Consider the following 18,285-nt stretch of genomic DNA (forward strand, 5'->3'; position numbering starts at 1 on the left):
CCCACTCAATTCAAGTAAGGGTTCCAGAGCCTCCTTTATGTACCCCTGGGGTAGACACGACATAGACCAGGGGCCCTGATTAGGCAAGTCCGAGGGTTAAGAACTAATTAAATTGTGCAAGCTGGCAAATGTGAAGATGGAAATGCTAATAAAGTGAAAAAGTATGATGACTATTACATGTTTTGCACTAAGAGGGAAATGCTGCAGTAAACCAAACTTGTGGGTTTTCTAGAACTTTCTACTTCTGCAAATATCCAAGGGTTCATAAAAAACCCGCATGTGAACATTGTTGTTTACAAATGTACGTAGTTGACTGTGAGTGTACTTGTAAAGTGTTCATGTGATAACACAGCAGTACGTGAACATACTAAAGTAAATGTGTACACTTTTTCACAAGTTGAAATGTTTAATTTGATCACATGGCAATGCAATTTTATACGACATTAACACATTTCAGACAAAAATGTTTCTCAAAATATGTGTTACTTGTACTATACACATGTACTGTAAAAAAAAAAAAAAAAAAAAAAAGAGAACATACAAAAGGCAGAATTTAAACACCATTGGCTGTTTGTACTTAAAAGAACACGTTGGCTTGGATTGGTCGAGTTGGTCTTTGAAAAGCGTTTATAACCGTTTGTTATAAAATGCACATGGGTAGAAAGATGTACTCCCATAAATGGCCGTGTTAGTTTGCACAGTAAAAGGAAAACCACGCAATTTCGAGGCAAATTTGTGTGGATCATTGTATTCTACTTTTTAAACATCTTTCCAACCAATGCATTTTCATAAAAAACGGTTACAAACGCTTTTCAAAGACCAACTCGACCGATCCAAGGCAACGTGTTCCTTTAAGATGCAGCAAATTGTGTAAAATAATGTTCTGGTTTAAAAAAAAAAAAAAAAAACATTGAACAGGAGGATGTTGTTATCTGACAAAACCCAGGTAGGAAGTGAATGTGTGCATTCAATCTTCATCTACATGTATGTGTAAATACTTCGTGCTGCACTTTCATGTTATAAGGAGAAGACAATTCTAGATGGTAGTCACCATTGCTGACTAGTTCAGCCCAAATCTGTATATCTCCAGGCCCTATGCTGCACGAGGTAAACAGGTCACTGCCTCGCTAAGTACAGCCAGATTTAGTCTTGATTACAAATGCAACGGCAACGACAAGAAGACAAAAAGAGCCTGATCAGCACACAATGGCAGGCCAGATGCCCTTTAACGATGTTGCGCTGGATAGCCCTGCTGCGCTGACTTGCAAATTGGTAACACTGTAACATATTCTGGTTGTTATTGTAGCCTATGGTACATACATCTAATGAAGAGATGGATGTTGTGTGCTGGTCTGGTATATTACTCCATGTAGTCAATTTGACGGCTGCCCGCAGTGCATGAAAATGGCTGCCTCCTCAAGGATGGTTCTGGGATCAGGGGGCAATTTCATTACACTACTCAAGTGTCCTCTTTGGCACTTTCTTATCCCTTTATTACAAAATAATAATTTGGCCAGACACACCACGAGCATGAAAGTTGATCCCATTGCCCCTCAAGAAAAAAAGGAACACAAATTATCTGGCTTTATAAGTTGAGTATTAAAAATATCTATTTTAAACCCTGTCACATCAGTAGTTGTAATCACATGTTTTTTTTAGCGTTACATGTTTTGAAGTTTTCTAAGAAAAATATGTGATGGTAATGTGTTGAACAAGGAAGCAGGGTTGTGCAGAAGGCCATAAGCTCATGAGTCAGTGAGGAAAGTCAAATTAGGAGCTCTAAATATAAACACTAAAAACAAGACAAACACAAGTGGTGGGGAGCTCTAAAGAAATCCCTGATACATGTCTCGGAGGCTATTATCAGGGGTGGAGTCACTTGGGTAAGCACCTAAATGATGACACCCCAGTTTAACACTTCAATGTTTAGGACTAATACTTAAAGAGGCAAAGAAGGCTGTTGCCTGCATGTTCCCTGGTCATTGCCTCGATGCCCTTGAAATGCTCCAGTAGAAAATTACAATTTCCTCTTTAGGTGGTGCCCTTTACCAAGGAGAAAAGTCTTGGTGCCCTTGCCCTTTCAAAAGGAAGCACACAGGCCTGGACCCCCCTGTTTAACAATTCAATGTTGTATGTGAACTATGGCTTAATCACACTGTGTTTTTGTCCTAGCTTTTCCAATTGTTTGCATATTAAAATCATATTAATAAAATTCACCATCCATACTTTTTGATTTGGCTTTCACAATATTGATGGTTAGACCCACATGATATGAAGTTGTGAATGTCAGAGTTAACCAATCCGGCTACATGTATGACATGTATGACTGAGGTTACAGAAAACACAATCAGGATAAATGTACATGTACACAGATTGAGCATCATACAGTACAGCAGAAACACAGGATCCTAGAAACAACAATAAACCACTGCCTCTGCCAACCTTCTCAATTTTCAATTTTAACAAAAACTTGGCATTCTTTCCTAGAGGCAAACAGGGAAACAGGGCATTCTGTTGATCTGTGGCCTTTTTTCTATACGGAGAAACCAATTATTGGAGCGTATTCACAGTGTGGGTCACTCCAAGCTGTGCATTCCAAGTTTCTTGACAATGTGAGTCCTACAGACCCAGTAGATGAAACGACAGCTCAAATAACCCCCCCCCCCCACTAAAACTTTAACTCATCCCACTAAAAGGCACTGGAAACGTTTGGTAATTGTCAAAGTATTCCCACTTGCTGTATCCCAACATGCATTAAATAACAAACCTTTAAAAACTTGGGCTCAATTGGTCAACGAATTTGCAAAAGAATAATGAAAGAAAAAACACCCTTGTTGCACAACTTTGTGTGCTTTAAGATGCCTAACAAAAGGCTTCAGGCTTGGAAGTCTTTTATTATTTGAGTGAGAAATTACTTCTTTCTCTAAAACTACGTTACTTCAGAGGGAGTCGTTTCTCACACAATGTTTTATAATGTTAACATCTCTCCATTGCTTGTTACCAAGTAAGTTTTTATGCTAATAATTATTTTAAGTAATTACCAATATTGTCCAGTGCTTTTAAAGCTTGTCTTAAATCATTTCAACACATCGTTCCACAGTAAAGAAAACAAATTTGAGCAGAGGCCGATATTCTTATTTCTTCTTGGTCAGTCAGTCAGTGAAGTGTTGTCTCAGAGAAGGCAGGACTCCTCTGAATTGATCCGAATATGAAACTTAAAATGCAAAGGACGTTTCAACTGAGAGAGCAACAGCCATTATCCACTCTTCTTTGTTTCAATTTCAGTCTTAATGTTTATTGTTTTGTCAGTACTTGATGCTACTTGTAAGTCTGGATAAAAAGGTTAGTGTTTTCACCTAATGTACATGATAGCTAGAAGGTTTGTGCGTCCCTGTTCACTTTTTCCTAAACAGCTAAATGGAAATAGCGACATCCGTAACAAGTTTTAGTCAATTTCTTACGATTCCAATCCAAAAGGTGAAGGATGTTATTGGATTCAATATAAAGCACTGCACCTAGTCTTGATGGTCACAAAACCACACTGATGTATTTACAGAAAGGTTATTTCTAATTTGGGGAAGGAATGTTGACAGCCAGGTTTTAAACCCTAGATCTGACCATGGAGCTATGATCTGACCATCTAATTATGCAAGTTGGATTGGCCAGCTGGTTTCCCAACAAATATGACATTCCAGTCAGTTAGCTGGCTGGCTACACATGGTATTTACAAACATCCTTATAGTAAAACTTTGAGTTTGTGTCAAAAGAGTAAGACCCATCCTTTAAACCTTGAGTGAATAAACTAAGCATTCGCAGACATTACATCACTAATTAACTCAGGGAAATTCGTTCGAAAGTCTTGAGATTCAAATTGTTTCATCACTACTTTTAAAGATTTCTATTAACCGGGGTACTAATTATGAACTAATGAACAGATGAACCAATTTTACAGGAAGCTTTCCAACTGCACCGTACATGCATAGAGAGGTACATGTAATTATAATAAGTAGGGTTTCAGACAAAAATTTCCAGGGTCAATACCAAAGCTTGACCCTACCAGTATAGAGAAAGTTTGGGTGGCGACTAGACTGACTAGACTAACCAGAAACCATAGAGCACAGGGAGATTGACTATATCAGACCATGAATAACTATGATAATTCCAGAGCTACGTCACAGTTTCTGGTCAAGTCTAGTCGCTCACCCGAACTTGCTCATGGTTATCTACTATGGGTCCGAGAGTGATGTTAAACCAATACAGGCAAGAAGCATGTAATTGTTTATGCGAGATATAAATACTCAGGTCTGGAACCCTGCAATGCATTCTATCGGACTGTTTTTTTTTTCAATCATTGGGAGAAGCTATGAGTAAGCCATCACTAGGGATGGGTCTACTGCAAGATTCAATTAACTTCAACATTCACCTGCCTTGATCCAAAGGATACCCCAAACATGATTGACTTGGGTCAGGCCATCTGCTCTACCATGCATGCTTCCAAAGAATGTTTGCCCATTGTGCATAGGAGACTAACATTTAATCAAGTATTGAAACCCATTTGGGATCTATTCTGTGATGCCCCTGTTATTATTTTGCCTTGCAGTTTATGTCCACTGATATTTCGCAATATTCCAACTTCAAACCTATTTACAATCCCCCAATATAGTTTATGAATTGAATGTACATGTACCATAATTTAATATGCTGTTGATCAACACAGCAGCAAACCCCGAAAACCAACTAAGTTTATGGACATAGAGGGAGGCCACATTGAAAAATTATTTCTCTCTATCAAAGTCATATTTATTTAGGTGACTACATGTACTTCATGCCAAAGATCTCGGCCTTAGTGCACCTTTAAAATTTTCCCATAGACGTTTAAGGTTTTCCAATGGAAAAGAAAGAAATTCCAGGCCGGAACTACATGTACATCATCTTTAAATACCTCTTGTAAAAATAACTGATGTTTGGTTCAACATTTTGCAAGTCTGCCTAACGATCCTAAACCACAAGGCTTATTCGGGATCATCAACAGGATATTTGCTGATGACTGAACTTCATGAAGTACGTACATGCACATCATGCCTCCTAGTCATACAGTAGAATGATGGCCATCATCATCTTCCTATACTGTGCAGAAAACTCCTCTGGAGTATACTCGCACATACATAATACATTGTTTGCCACTTGACCTCTCAAAAATTCTTGTTCAATAGAAAAAACACATTAACATTGCAACCTGCAGAAATGTATCTTGTTTAATTTAAAGGATGGTAGCTGTGAGCACAAACATCATTGTGAGGGACATGACCCCATAAAATATTCTGTTCAACAAGACAATAGAAAATCCCTGAAATGAATGTGTCACTTTGTTTACATAAAAAGGATGGTAGATATAATGTACATAGCTAATGTTCATAAAGGTGGAATTTTATTGACCCAGAGACAATTTATATTGACTGAAGATTGTGTGTTACTTCATGACCTGGCCAGATAAACATGATTAAAGATAAAGAGAGAACTAGGCTCAATTTTGAGTGATTATAATTTATTTTTTGATCTAGTTAAGCGTTACAAATTGAAAATTCCAGCTGAAGAGAACCCGGCTTTACTCGGTGATTCAGAGGTCAACTGACTCTAAAGAGTGAAGTTCACTTTCAAAAAACTACTTTACATGTTGTATGCAGAACATTCTGTTTATACACCTATCAATTGTAAGACGCACTGTAGGGCCCCCGGGGAGGGTGCGTCAAGTCTGCGTCATGACTCTCAAAAAAGTGACAGTGGGTACGTCAAAATCCAATAGTGGTCAGTCAAAAAATCTTTAAGAGGTGCGTCGAGGTACATCATGTTCCGTCGATGTCCATTTCAACACGTATTTTGTTTATTTGGTGGAGAATCATTCCAACCTTTCAATGCCACAATCTGTGAGGTCTCTCTTACGACAAAACTCATCTGTTGATGTTTGCTCGATTTAATGTGACCGCGATCGTTATCGTTTATTTTGCAGTAAAACACTCATCCGCTCATCTGTCGAGCGCAATCAACAAATTTGCGCAACAATTTTGTGCGCAATTTTTAACTTGTGCTATGCACCAGTTTGCGCAATTTGAAGATTGCGCACCATCGTGTACACACGTGCGCGCTGTGCTTTGAATTGTGGGTATTCGGCCCCTCTGTTTTCTGTGCGTTTTAATAGCTAGTGCGCTGGGAACCGCTCATCTTGAAAATCAAGCGATATAACGTCGAACACCTCAACTCATGCATGCACTTGCAAAACCGCGAAACTCACAGGTATAAGGTTGAATTATTAGGTGTTCACTGCGCCTGTGTTGTTTACAGGAGATTTTATGTGCGTCGGTAATGTCCGTCCGTGGTGCGTCGTTTTCGGCGATTGGTAAGTCAAAAAGTCGGTCGGAGGACCGTCCAAATCTGCAACAAGTGTGTCAATTTTTTGACTCGGGGTGGGTCTTTGGACCGCCAATCCGACTCACATATGGACAGTGATGCACCCTCCCCGGGGGTCCTGTAGTGCGTCTTACAATTGATAGGTGTATTACAAGCATGTTTTTAATATCAACCGTGGAACTGTTTCTGAAACTGTTGGTTACACGAGTAGGATTTGGAGAAGTCAGGACTGGACTTACACAGTGCCCGTTTTTTTATAAATAAAGTGAAATTAAAAGCCTAAGTCCAATCAAGCATCAAAGGGAATCATTTGTAATCATTCATAATAATAAGTCTTAACACAGTTGTTTCCAAATAAACACGTAGAAATACACCTGCGTACGAGTTTGCGTGTGTACGACTTGGCTTGCGTACACGTTTGTATATATTTGAAGTGGTGGGGGCATGAGTTGACGGGTCCTACTAAAAGCTGACAACTAGCCGACAACAAGTCCAGAGTGCTGACAACACGTCGGTAGATTTTATCGCTTACCAACAACAGAGGGCAGGCGTCATGTGAGTACAAGGCTCTGCAGTGTGCACAGTTGAAGGATTTACATGACACCTGCCCTCTATTACTCAATGCGTCTTACCCGCATCATAATGGACTGGTCCAATCACCGTTTTTAAGCCAAGATGGCATTAGACCGCTCTCCGTGCAAGTTAAGTTTTTTTCTGGTTAAAAATTCACACTTTTATTGAAGTTTTGGAAAAGTTTCCGTATGGCGCCACCACTTTTTCATTCGATATAAAATAATATAGGAACTTATTTACCTGATTGATATATCCCTTTTTGTAAAAATGTGTGAAAAAGTGGTGGCGCCATACGGAAAGTTATCCGAAGTTTTTCCCATTACATTTCAGTTTATATTATAAAGCACACATTGTTCTAATATATCTTTGGTTTATTTGCTGTTTTTTTAGGTATTTTAAACTTGTTGTCGGCGCTCTGGACTTGTTGTCAGCTTTTACTAGGACTGGAGTTGACTAATTGGTGTATGAGAGGAGTTGTCAGGCTAGGCGTAGGACTAGGAGTTGACCTGTTTGTATTGCAGAGGTCCTACTACTTGCCGTCAACTCGCTGTCAACTCACTTGTGCCGTCAACTCGCCGTCAACTCCTCCAATATACATTTAAAATCCACAAAAGAAGCATAGAACGGTGACTTATCAGCTAAAAGAGAACTTGCGTAAGTTTTAGGTCATATTTCGGAATAAAAATTGAGTTTTTTTTCTTGTGAAAAAATTATCTCGAAGCAGCAAAACCGTCGGCCGCCATCTTGCTTTTTCATATGGATTAATCTTGGCCCAAGATGTCAATGATTGGTACTTTTTTTATCAACACAAAGTCGTTTTTGTGAATAAATTTGTACCGAAAACCATGAGAAATATGTAGTTCAGCCCAGACTTAACACTTCCGTGCCCCATTTATACATTTTTCAAGTAAATTTAATGAGTTGACGGCACGAAAATGATTTGACGGCGAGTTGACGGCAAGTCGGCGAGTTGACGGCAAGTAGTAGGACCGTATTACAGTTTCCCTCCCACATTTATACTGAAATTTCTTTTTGTCTTCTTTTTAAAGGTTGATGTGGAGTTTCCATTAGAATTATGATGAGGAACAGTATTTGCTGTGACTTATAATAATACATAATTCTCCCGAATTATTAAATAAGTAAACTTTTATTTTGTTTAATAGGGGCCTATCATCAATACAATAGTAAAATCAAAATTATTTATTAAAATATTAAATTTAAAAAAATGTTATTTTCTGAAGATAAACTATAAATTTGACTCAGGACTTATGATATGAATATATGATAGGGGTATGGATGGTGTACTTTAAATACAGCATGATTTCCCTTCAAACAAATGTGTATTAACTTGTAAAAGTAAGTTAGTATTTATGTTAAAAACTAACTGCACGATTGCTTGACCAAAACACTGAGGTAGTCGTGCATTACGTGTGTACATTACATTTTGATTACGTTCATGACAAGTACATACACAGACTGCTGTACATGTATCACGGTATAGTTCTGTGTACTTTTCACACAACTTCACACGAAGAAAAATCTTACCTTTACGAAGTTCCTCTCCACCAATAATATCGCTAAAAGCATCCATATCTGTATAAAAAGCCTCATTGTGATTTCGGCCACCCGGCCCGGTTCTGTATCCTTGATTTACTTTTCTAAAATGCCACAAAATCGTGGGATTCCCTCAGACGAAAGTTTCCGGCAGTCAGGAATTGATTGACTCTTAAGTGCTGGAACTACATTTATGATGGCGAAATATCGCGGAGTGATATTACGGGAATTAATAAAGTTCTATGATCGAATCAAATATTCGGACAATTCTTTCACAAAAGTCTTATTTGAACTATAACTTTTCAATAATTGTTGTTTTCAATTATTCCACTATTTGATGCATCTAAACGAAAATAATACCATAAGAAATGTGGTACTATTTTTCTTCCATGTCGTTGGTACTCATTTCAATGAGCACGTAAAGGTGCGGTGCCGTCGTCTACCAGCAGGAAGTGTTTTTGTGTGCGCGCGCAAGAATCGGAATCGGATAGAGCTAGCTATATCTCTGTGTGTTGATGAGTAATGCGACCTTCAATTTCTTGGAAAACAACTTTTCATCACCAATAAAGAATGTGATTCTGTTGCAACCATAAAAAGTAAACAGCAAAGAAATGCAAGTTTACTGCTGACTAATTACAAACATTCGTTTTTAAAAGTCCTTAGTTCAAAACAAAATTTTAGTTCAAAACAAAATGAAGGCCTAAAAAATGCTCTTTAACATGTGTTATAGTAAAAAGTCAATTTTGATGGCCCCAAAACAAACCTTTTCTCAAGTAACTTTTCCATATAAAACAAGTATGGCATCATTATGTTGTTAAAGTAGTGCAGCTAGCCGACCGGCTAAAGTGTCACAAAAATCCACTGGTTATAGCCCCCTCTATTGACGAATTGTGTGAACACTATTATATTTCGCTCGTCCCCAGCGCCTTGCTTTAACCAAAGGCGCTGGGATGGGCAAACGTGTATCATGCACTGTCATTGGTTTAATAATGCGCAGTCCCATTATGCATCACACTCACACTGCACCATATTTCTATGCACTGTACGCATGACGTACTTCCTGAACAAGAATCTGTGCAAGCGATTAGCCCATCCCAGCGGTCCTGGATAGACTGGCCGCTGGGGCCGAGCGAATATTAATATTCACAATGAGTATAAGGACACAACCTCGTCCCCATGGTTTACTTTATTTTCAACCATGTTTCATTAGTAAACCCTGGGATGGAAACTCCTTACTTGGACCCTGATTGGACAATGACTTTACGATATTAGAATATGTTCCATATTCATAGGTACAGCCAGCTGCCGGCAACCAACAATGTACAAACAAGCTATTAAATCTGGTACCGTACTACGAGATTATGACGAAGATGTGAACTTCGAAAAGTAGCCAGACTATTTGAATTTGCATACGTATCCAAAAATTTTGGATATGCAAATGATCCAATACCAGGGTGAGAGAGCGGTCAACCTTGTAATGACAGAGATGACAAAAATAGATTTATCTGAATTCAGATTTGGTCTGCCACCATGGGTTAAAAAGTACCTAAAATGCAGCTCAACAATTCCACACAATGAGATTTGCAATCATGTACAGTTTATTGAGGACGGAGTGATAAATAGTTGATCACAATTCTTACAGCACATACTTGGAATGTGTGGAATAGAATTATTCCTAAATATAAGTAGACTATTTATATAGTTAAAGAAAACATTCATAGAAAATATTGAAAACATTTTTGGTATTACATACAAAGGTAGATTGTTTGCAGATTGTCAAAAACGAAGGATACAATTTAAAATAAACAACATAACATACGTAAATATTTTAAAGATTTAAAACAAGTTTTCATATAAATCTGATATTTTGGATTTCCTTATTGAATACAAAGTAATAATATTATTTAAAGGCAGTGGACACTATTGGTAATTGTCAAAGACTAGCCTTCACAGTTGGTGTATCTCAACATATTCATAAAATAACAAACCTGTGAAAATTTAAGCTCAATCGGTCATCGAAGTTGCGAGATAATAATGAAAGAAAAATAACCCTTCTCACACGAAGTTGTGTGCGTTTAGATGGTTGATTTCGAGACCTCAAGTTCTAAACTTGAGGTCTCGAAATCAAATTCGTGGAAAATTACTTCTTTCTCGAAAACTATGGCACTTCAGAGGGAGCTGTTTCACACAATGTTTTATACTACCAACCTCTCCCCATTACTTGTTATCAAGAAAGGTTTTATGATGATAATTATTTTGAGTAACTACCAATAGTGTCCACTGCTTAACAATTATATTTTGGGATTGTCAATGGATGGATACACAATAAAGATCACACTAATTATTTCAAGTCAATTGTCCCTATTATTTTGGTTTTCCCCTCATACTGATATTTGAAGAACTGCAAATTCAACTCATTCCTAGTTTTAAAGAAGAACAATCCACAGACTATTTGAATTTGAATACACCAGGAGATGTTGCAGGTGACTGGAGGCAAGTTTGATTCCCTGCAAGTTTGAATCCCGGTCGTGACATTTGTGTCCCTGGGCAAGAGACTCAACTATAATTGCTTCTCTCCACCCAGGGGTAAATGGGTACCTGTGAGGGCAGAGATGGTTCTTGTGATTGGTTTAGCTTAGTGCGCTAAATACATGTACTTGGCAGCACAGGTTGTATACTCCCCAGGGAGCTGAGATGGCTTAAGGAATGAAATAAATGGCCCAGTGACCAGGGGTACTAGTGTTGGAAGCACTTTGAAAGGCCCATCAGGTGTATAAAGCGCTATATAAAAAACGATTATAATTATTATCATTCAAATCAACCCAAACAAACAAACAAACAAACAAACAAACAAACAAACAAACACAAAAACAGGTTGTTGTAATGATCTTTCAGAGAAAAACTATGCAGTTCACAACAAAGTTGTCAATTGTTGACTACTTATTCACTTCCTCTCAAGTCGTCTGGAACCGGATTTCACTTGACTGGTGGATTCCACTGGGCCGCCCTTCATACTTTTGGCAAGACTATGCAAATACTTGGCGGCAGTGGAGGGAGCCCTCTTGGGGTCCACACCGGAGAGGAAGCGTCCGTACTGCTGTTCAATCAAATCCATATGGTTCTTTTTCATTGATGATAGCTGTCTGTTGCGTGGGGATCTTGCAGGGAGAGGTGCATGGTTGTAGGATGCGCTGTTACTTGGAAGCCGGCTGACAGGGTTTCTAGCACCAAGCCATGGATTGGAAACCTTGTAGCTTGTGGCGCTTTGCATTCGGGTGTGGTCCTGTCTACTTCTATGGCCACTATCTCCATTCATTATCCCAAATTTATTCATGTCTATTTGAGCCACTCCACTCTCATGACTCAACGGCATGCCCTGAGAACCCTGTCCCATCACTGCGTCCCCATTGGGCAGCATACCTGAGCTATTCATTACATCCCCATTCTGATTGGTCACGTCTTGCCTCTGAGCATACCCATCTGATTCCAACATTCCAGTTCTTATATCTGTGTTCAGAGAATCCACAAAGGCACCATGGACTTGGCTAACATTATAAGTATGGCATCCTGAGTCAAGAGACATGTCTTTACTCCTGGTAGGGGGTTTAGCATTTGCCATTGGTTGGAGTTTACGAGATGCAGAGCGAGGGGACGCACTCTGAGGATTGTCGTGTCTTCTCTCACCTTCAAAGGGATCTTCACCTCTTAGTTCTAGTCCTAGAGGAGGACCTTTCATTAATGCAGAGTCTGACAAATACAGAAAAGAAAACAGAATAAGTACAAACCAAAGGTTTCCATTGCGAATCTCATGCATTTTGTAGACAAGAAAACTGTCAAACAGAACCGAAATGTGGGCATATTTTTTTATTTTGGTAATTGATTTTTCACTATTCTATCGTGACCCAGATGGCTGATCGATCTCAAACTTCCACAGGTTTGTCAGTTTATGTATATGATGGATTACATAAAGTGCTTACACTGCGAGCAACTGTTTTGTTAGCAAAAAACAATTCTGTAATGTTCCTTTAAGACCAACCAGGGCCCATTTTCATAAAGCTGGTAAGCAGAAAATACTGCTTGACAAATATCTTTGCTAAGCAAATATTGAGCGAGGCACTAGCCATAACAATGCAGACTTTGGCTGGTAACAAAACTGCTTAGCAAAACTAATCTGTCCTTAGCAAGTTGTTGTGCTTACAGGCTTTATGAAATTGGGCCCTGATGTTGAATTGCAAAAGATGCAAATAAATGCGTGACTTACTCCTATGTGTGTATGATTGCTTAAAGTTGACGTTGAATTGACTACCAGGAGTGGCTGGTATGCTGCAGTGAACGGTAAGCGTTGGGGAAGCTTCTAGCTTGTATCCAGCTTCATCCTGTTCCTGCAGATGAATGTGTTTAGACAACGCAAGGAGACGAGCATAGTCACTGTCCTCCGACATCTACAAGGAGAAGGGAGAACAAAAATATCTCAGAGTTTTAGTAAATTAGGCCTAAATATGTTCAGGATGTTTTACAGCCTTGTCCAAGGCTCTTTACGCAAGCACCCTGCTTTGAATTCAACAGGTAGCATGCATAACAATACTGGCACGGTATTGCAGTACTTGATATACAGTATACAACGAAGCCGAAAAACGAAGCCGTTGTATGAGGTTGAAAAACCATGCTTCGACCCCACGGTATATTCTTTACCAAGTACTGCATGCAGTACCCAGCAGTTTGTTGCCACCATGTGATTCATGCTACCTGGTGAATTCAAAGCAGGGTGCTTGCGTAAAGAACCTTGAGACAAGGCTAGATGTTTGTTAGAGGATATATTCCTTTCCATCATAAAAGAGTAAGAGTTTGAGAAAGTTGATTTACTACAACTTTCTTGGTTTCAACACCACTTGCATATCAGAAAGAAATGGTAAATCATAACTTATTTCAAGTTTTGTTTATTCTCAAGGATTTAACAAACGTGTGTGGTATGTGTCTGTGTACCTGAAGGGCTGTTGATTGTCTCTCCTGCTCCAGCTTCTTCATGGCATCCATTCTCTGAATAATAAACCAGACAATATTAATAATAAGAGTGACTTCTTCTGGTGAATTGGTATTGGGATGTATTATTAATATTGGCTTCTTATATAATAATAATAATAATAATAATAATAATAATAATAATAATAATACAAATCATTTATAAGGCGCTATACAAAGAACAGAGCGCCTAACATTAACAAAGGGAGGGCAACACGAGAACAAAAACAAAACCAGACCAACAGCAGGCAAATAAAGAAACAAAAAGAGGAGCAAATTAGGATGGTTCTGGAAATAAAAATGTCTTGAGAAGGCGTTTAAACACAGCCAACGACGCAGCCCCTCTCAGATTCACTGGCAGCGCGTTCCACAAGCGCGGTGCAGCAACCACGAAGGCTATGTCCCCGGCTTTCCTTTTGGATCTAGGAATGGAGAGCCGGGTCAAGTCTGATGAGGAGTGGAGTCGATGGCCGTGTGCATCAGAAATACCAGATTGTAAGTGAATCAAATTAACAAGATACGAAGGAGCCTGAGCATGGAGAATTTGGTAAATCAGAGTGAACATTTTGAAACAGATTCTTTCCTTAACAGGTAGCCAATGTAGATCAGTCAGCAGGCTACCAGATAGCGCACATATCTGCCACGCAGTGACACTCAAGGTGCTTTAACATACAGTATTTTCCTGCAAGGTATGGGGGACTTCGTTGGAACTATGAGACCTACTCCCTTTACATAGCACCATGTAATGGTTTACAAGGTGCTGTGGCGGAATATGCAGCCAATCAAACCAGGAACACCGGGCGAACCCTATTATCTTTACAATAAGTGCACTTGGTTCTTTTAAGGCATTGCACACACACGGTCTCAATGGCTTTACGTCCCATCTGAAAGACGAAGCAACATGGTTTTAACCTTTAAAGTGTTTTGCTTAATAAAGACTCGGGTGTCGCGAATGGGACTCGAACCCACACTATGCTGTTCAGAAAAACCAGAGTTTTGAATCCGGTGCTCTTAACCGCTAGACCATGACATGCTACAAGGCTCAAAGGGATCTGATATTGCTGATTTGTGAATGTTTTCAGAGCCCAAGAAAAGAGAAACAGTGTAAAAAAAATTCCCAATTTTGACCTGGGGGTTGTTGACTTCCAACTTGAGGTATTTAGGATGACATAGGCCCTGAAATAAATGGTCCCATTTGCCGTGATGTGTAGGGACATTTTTCAAGAATAGTGCTGGGACAGGTGTGTTTTTCTTTGGAGGGTGAATAACTCGACGGGCACTGGGATTCCCCATTCTAAATTAAGAGGATTATAGTTCAAGAGTCAATGAATAATTTTGCACTGTATGCTATATGGGAGGTTATTTAGGGTGCACCCATATTTAGGGTGTCTCACATGCCAAATAGTCGGGCAGCTCTTATGTGTGATGACTTGATACACAGTTCACATAGCAGGGTCCTTGGGAACATGACTATTATACCTTTATAGCTCGTTCCTCTAGTCTTTCCTGGGCAAACATTGGAATTCCAGAGTTGCTCCGACCAATGTAACGATTTACAAACGCTGGAGTTCTCTTCAACATCTGTGTTTGTGTTCCACATTCCCCACCCTATATGCATTAAGAAATTGTAAAAAGGAAAAGAAAAAGAACTCAGGTTTTAGACAACAGATATATTTTCAAAAACATGCTATTAGGGTATTTAGCAAGCATTAGCTATTATGTTAATAATGTGCAGTGGTTAAACTTGCAATGTGTCACTCGAGCCCTGTGTTTAGATCACCAATTGAATTAAATACAAATTGATAAATGTGCGCTTATGCACAGGCCTCTGTGGGGTCTTTTACACAAGGGTTGTCTTCTCAAAGTAGCTCCATCAGCATGTGGTCTCATAGGGGTTATCCGCTGTCATTCATAGCATAAAAGTCCTAACCACATACAATGCTAGTGAAGCTTGCTAACAATTATAACCACTACATCCTAGTTTAAGCTGTTATTTAGCAACCATCACCTTGATAAGCGAAGTATACCTTAACACATACAAAAATTCACTACAAAAGACCATTCCAATGAAATATGTAAATTGCACATAGCGCATGCGCACTAACATTTCGGTTGGCAAATTGAGGGAACAATGCGCTGTTTTGTACACGGCTAATGACTGCTTGACGCAGACGCGATTGTGTGTCTGCTGAGTTTGCCAACCAATAGGGTCTGCATCCTATGCTTCGTGGATGTAATTAGCATGTTTGCTTTGGAAGCGTCTATTTTGTATGTTTGCGGTCACTCTTACAATACCTTGCAAAACTTTGCAATGAACCATGCCATATGGCACTACATACTATCTTAAACCTGAGATACGGTGAGTTTTGTTGATTGTAACCAATAACTCTTCCGGTTGACTTGACCATTGGTTAAACAATAATCTATGGCCGAAATAGTTAATGGTTACAGCCACCAAAACGCACCCATGATTTGTTACAAAATGTCCTTAAAGGCAGTGGACACTATTGGTAATTGTCAAAGACTAGCCTTCACAGTTGGTGTATCTCAACATAAGCATAAAATAACAAACCTGTGAAAATTTGAGCTAAATCGGTCATCGAAGTTGCGCGATAATAATGAAAGAAAAAACACCCTTGTCACACGAAGTTGTGTGCGTTTAGATGGTTGATTTCGAGACCTCAAGTTCTAAATCTGAGGTCTCGAAATCAAATTCGTGGAAAATTACGTCTTTCTCTAAAACTATGGCACTTCAGAGGGAGTCGTTTCTCACAATGTTTTATACCATCAACCTCTCCCCATTACTCGTATTCAAGTAAGGTTTTATGTCAATAATTATTTTGAGTAATTATCAATAGTGTCCACTGCCTTTAACTTCATACAATGGGTGCTGCAGTGGGTACAACTATGGTACAACAACCTCGGTTATTTAGTTAAATTGCAGTATTAGTTACCCTATTTGCTACCTTATGGTTTCTACCCTGTCACATTTCTCTGTATAGGCAAATCAAAACATGAGCAGCGAGTGTTAGTATGTAGCCTTTTTGCAATGTTGTTTGATGAGGTCATAGCACCCGACAAGTTGCAGCATTCCACAGAAGTCCCAAATACACCTACAACTGTGAGCAGTTGATACAACTTTAGCAAGTAAGTGGTAACCCAGGTCAAAATTTCAGTTGAACCTTGTTAAACTGGGCTTAACTGGAACCAGTTGAAAAACAATCAGAAAACTAGTTAAACACAGTTAAAACTCTAGGTGGTTTAAAATGGAATTTGGACAAAACCAGTTGGTTTATACAATTTAACATAGTTGTTCTAGTTGAACACAGTTCAAACCAGTTGGCTTTATATGGAAATTGGACGCTATCCAGTTAAACCAGTTGACCCGGGAAATTTGACCTGGGAACCCAAAATGGAAGTTCTGCATATCAATACATACTGCAATAAAATCAGACGGCCATTAAACCATTTGCAACCTCCATTCTGTTTAGCTCATGGAATGTGTTGGCAAATCTTATTTAAACCCAGAGACTGGGGGTGTGTGTGTGGGGGGGGGGGCTCCCTACTTCCCCTGGCACTTCAATAGAAGTTAGTTAATCCCACCACTTACATTTAAGACAATACAGAGTCAGTTGTGACAATACCATAGACATTCCTTAAGAAACCATGTAGCTGTTTTTTAAGTTAAAGGTGTCACAAATGATGGAAGTCCTTATAACATTCCCATGGGGCTAAAAGAAGAAGTCTATAGCAAAGTCGCTGTAATAGTTTGAATCTGTAAATTGAATTTGTTTTGTTAAGATCTAGACATATTTTTATGTTCCATTTGTCTGGAATGGAAATGTGAATGAGTGAGAAGTCAAAAAGATATTAGTTTTGTCAAATTGATAAACAGTTGCAACTACGTTACAAAATGGCCATAAAAACTAAGTGTAAACTGCTCAACAATATGTTGCAAAGTTTCTTACCATGTAAATATAATCACATTACAGACAGCAAAGGATGCAAGGAAGAAAATGGAGAAAGAAAACAAAAATTGTGAATAAAAAAAAATATGCTATATTTTGCCAGGTCTAAACACAGCTCTGCAGACATATACACAGGTTATTCTTTACAACCATGTCAGGTCTAAACACAGCTCTGCAGACATGTACACTGGTTATACTTCATAACAATGTCAGGTCTTAACACAGCTCTGCAGACATATACACTGGTTATACTTCATAACAATGTCAGGTCTAAACACAGCTCTGCAGACATATACACTGGTTATACTTCATAACAATGTCAGGTCTAAACACAGCTCTGCAGACATGTACACAGGTTATACTTCATAACAATGTCAGGTCTAAACACAGCTCTGCAGACATATACACTGGTTATACTTCATAACAATGTCAGGTCTGAACACAGCTCTGCAGACATATACACAGGTTATACTTCATAACAATGTCAGGTCTAAACACAGCTCTGCAGACATATACACTGGTTATACTTCATAACAATGTCAGGTCTAAACACAGCTCTGCAGACATGTACACAGGTTATACTTCATAACAATGTCAGGTCTAAACACAGCTCTGCAGACATATACACAGGTTATACTTCATAACAATGTCAGGTCTAACCACAGCTCTGCAGACATATACACTGGTTATACACTGGTTATACTTCATAACAATGTCAGGTCAAACACAGCTCTGCAGACATATACACTGGTTATACTTCATAGCA

General features: G+C 38.9%; 2 protein-coding genes across 8 annotated transcripts in view; both read right to left on the reverse strand.

The window, feature by feature from the left end:
• The window catches only part of LOC117300663 (syndecan-3-like), a 47,410-nt gene extending 38,698 nt beyond the window's left edge, over positions 1–8,712 (reverse strand). The window contains exon 1 of the mRNA XM_033784370.1: positions 8,524–8,712. Within this exon, the coding sequence (XP_033640261.1) occupies positions 8,524–8,589 (66 nt within the window). The 5' untranslated portion in view covers positions 8,590–8,712. The remainder of the gene's footprint in view (positions 1–8,523) is intronic.
• Positions 8,713–11,361: 2,649 nt separating this feature from the next.
• The window catches only part of LOC117300677, a 49,237-nt gene continuing 42,313 nt past the window's right edge, over positions 11,362–18,285 (reverse strand). For 6 of the 7 annotated variants that reach the window (XM_033784398.1, XM_033784395.1, XM_033784402.1 and 3 more), the window contains 4 exons: positions 15,031–15,159; positions 13,516–13,569; positions 12,794–12,974; positions 11,362–12,279 (listed from right to left, as the gene is read on the reverse strand). In XM_033784398.1, coding sequence (XP_033640289.1) covers positions 11,477–12,279; positions 12,794–12,974; positions 13,516–13,569; positions 15,031–15,159 — 1,167 coding nt within the window. In that variant the 3' untranslated portion in view covers positions 11,362–11,476. The remainder of the gene's footprint in view (positions 12,280–12,793; positions 12,975–13,515; positions 13,570–15,030; positions 15,160–18,285) is intronic. The other variant, XM_033784401.1, reaches the window with a different exon arrangement.

The sequence above is a fragment of the Asterias rubens genome, chromosome 16, assembly GCF_902459465.1.
Source record: "Asterias rubens chromosome 16, eAstRub1.3, whole genome shotgun sequence".
Lineage (NCBI taxonomy): Eukaryota > Metazoa > Echinodermata > Asteroidea > Forcipulatida > Asteriidae > Asterias > Asterias rubens.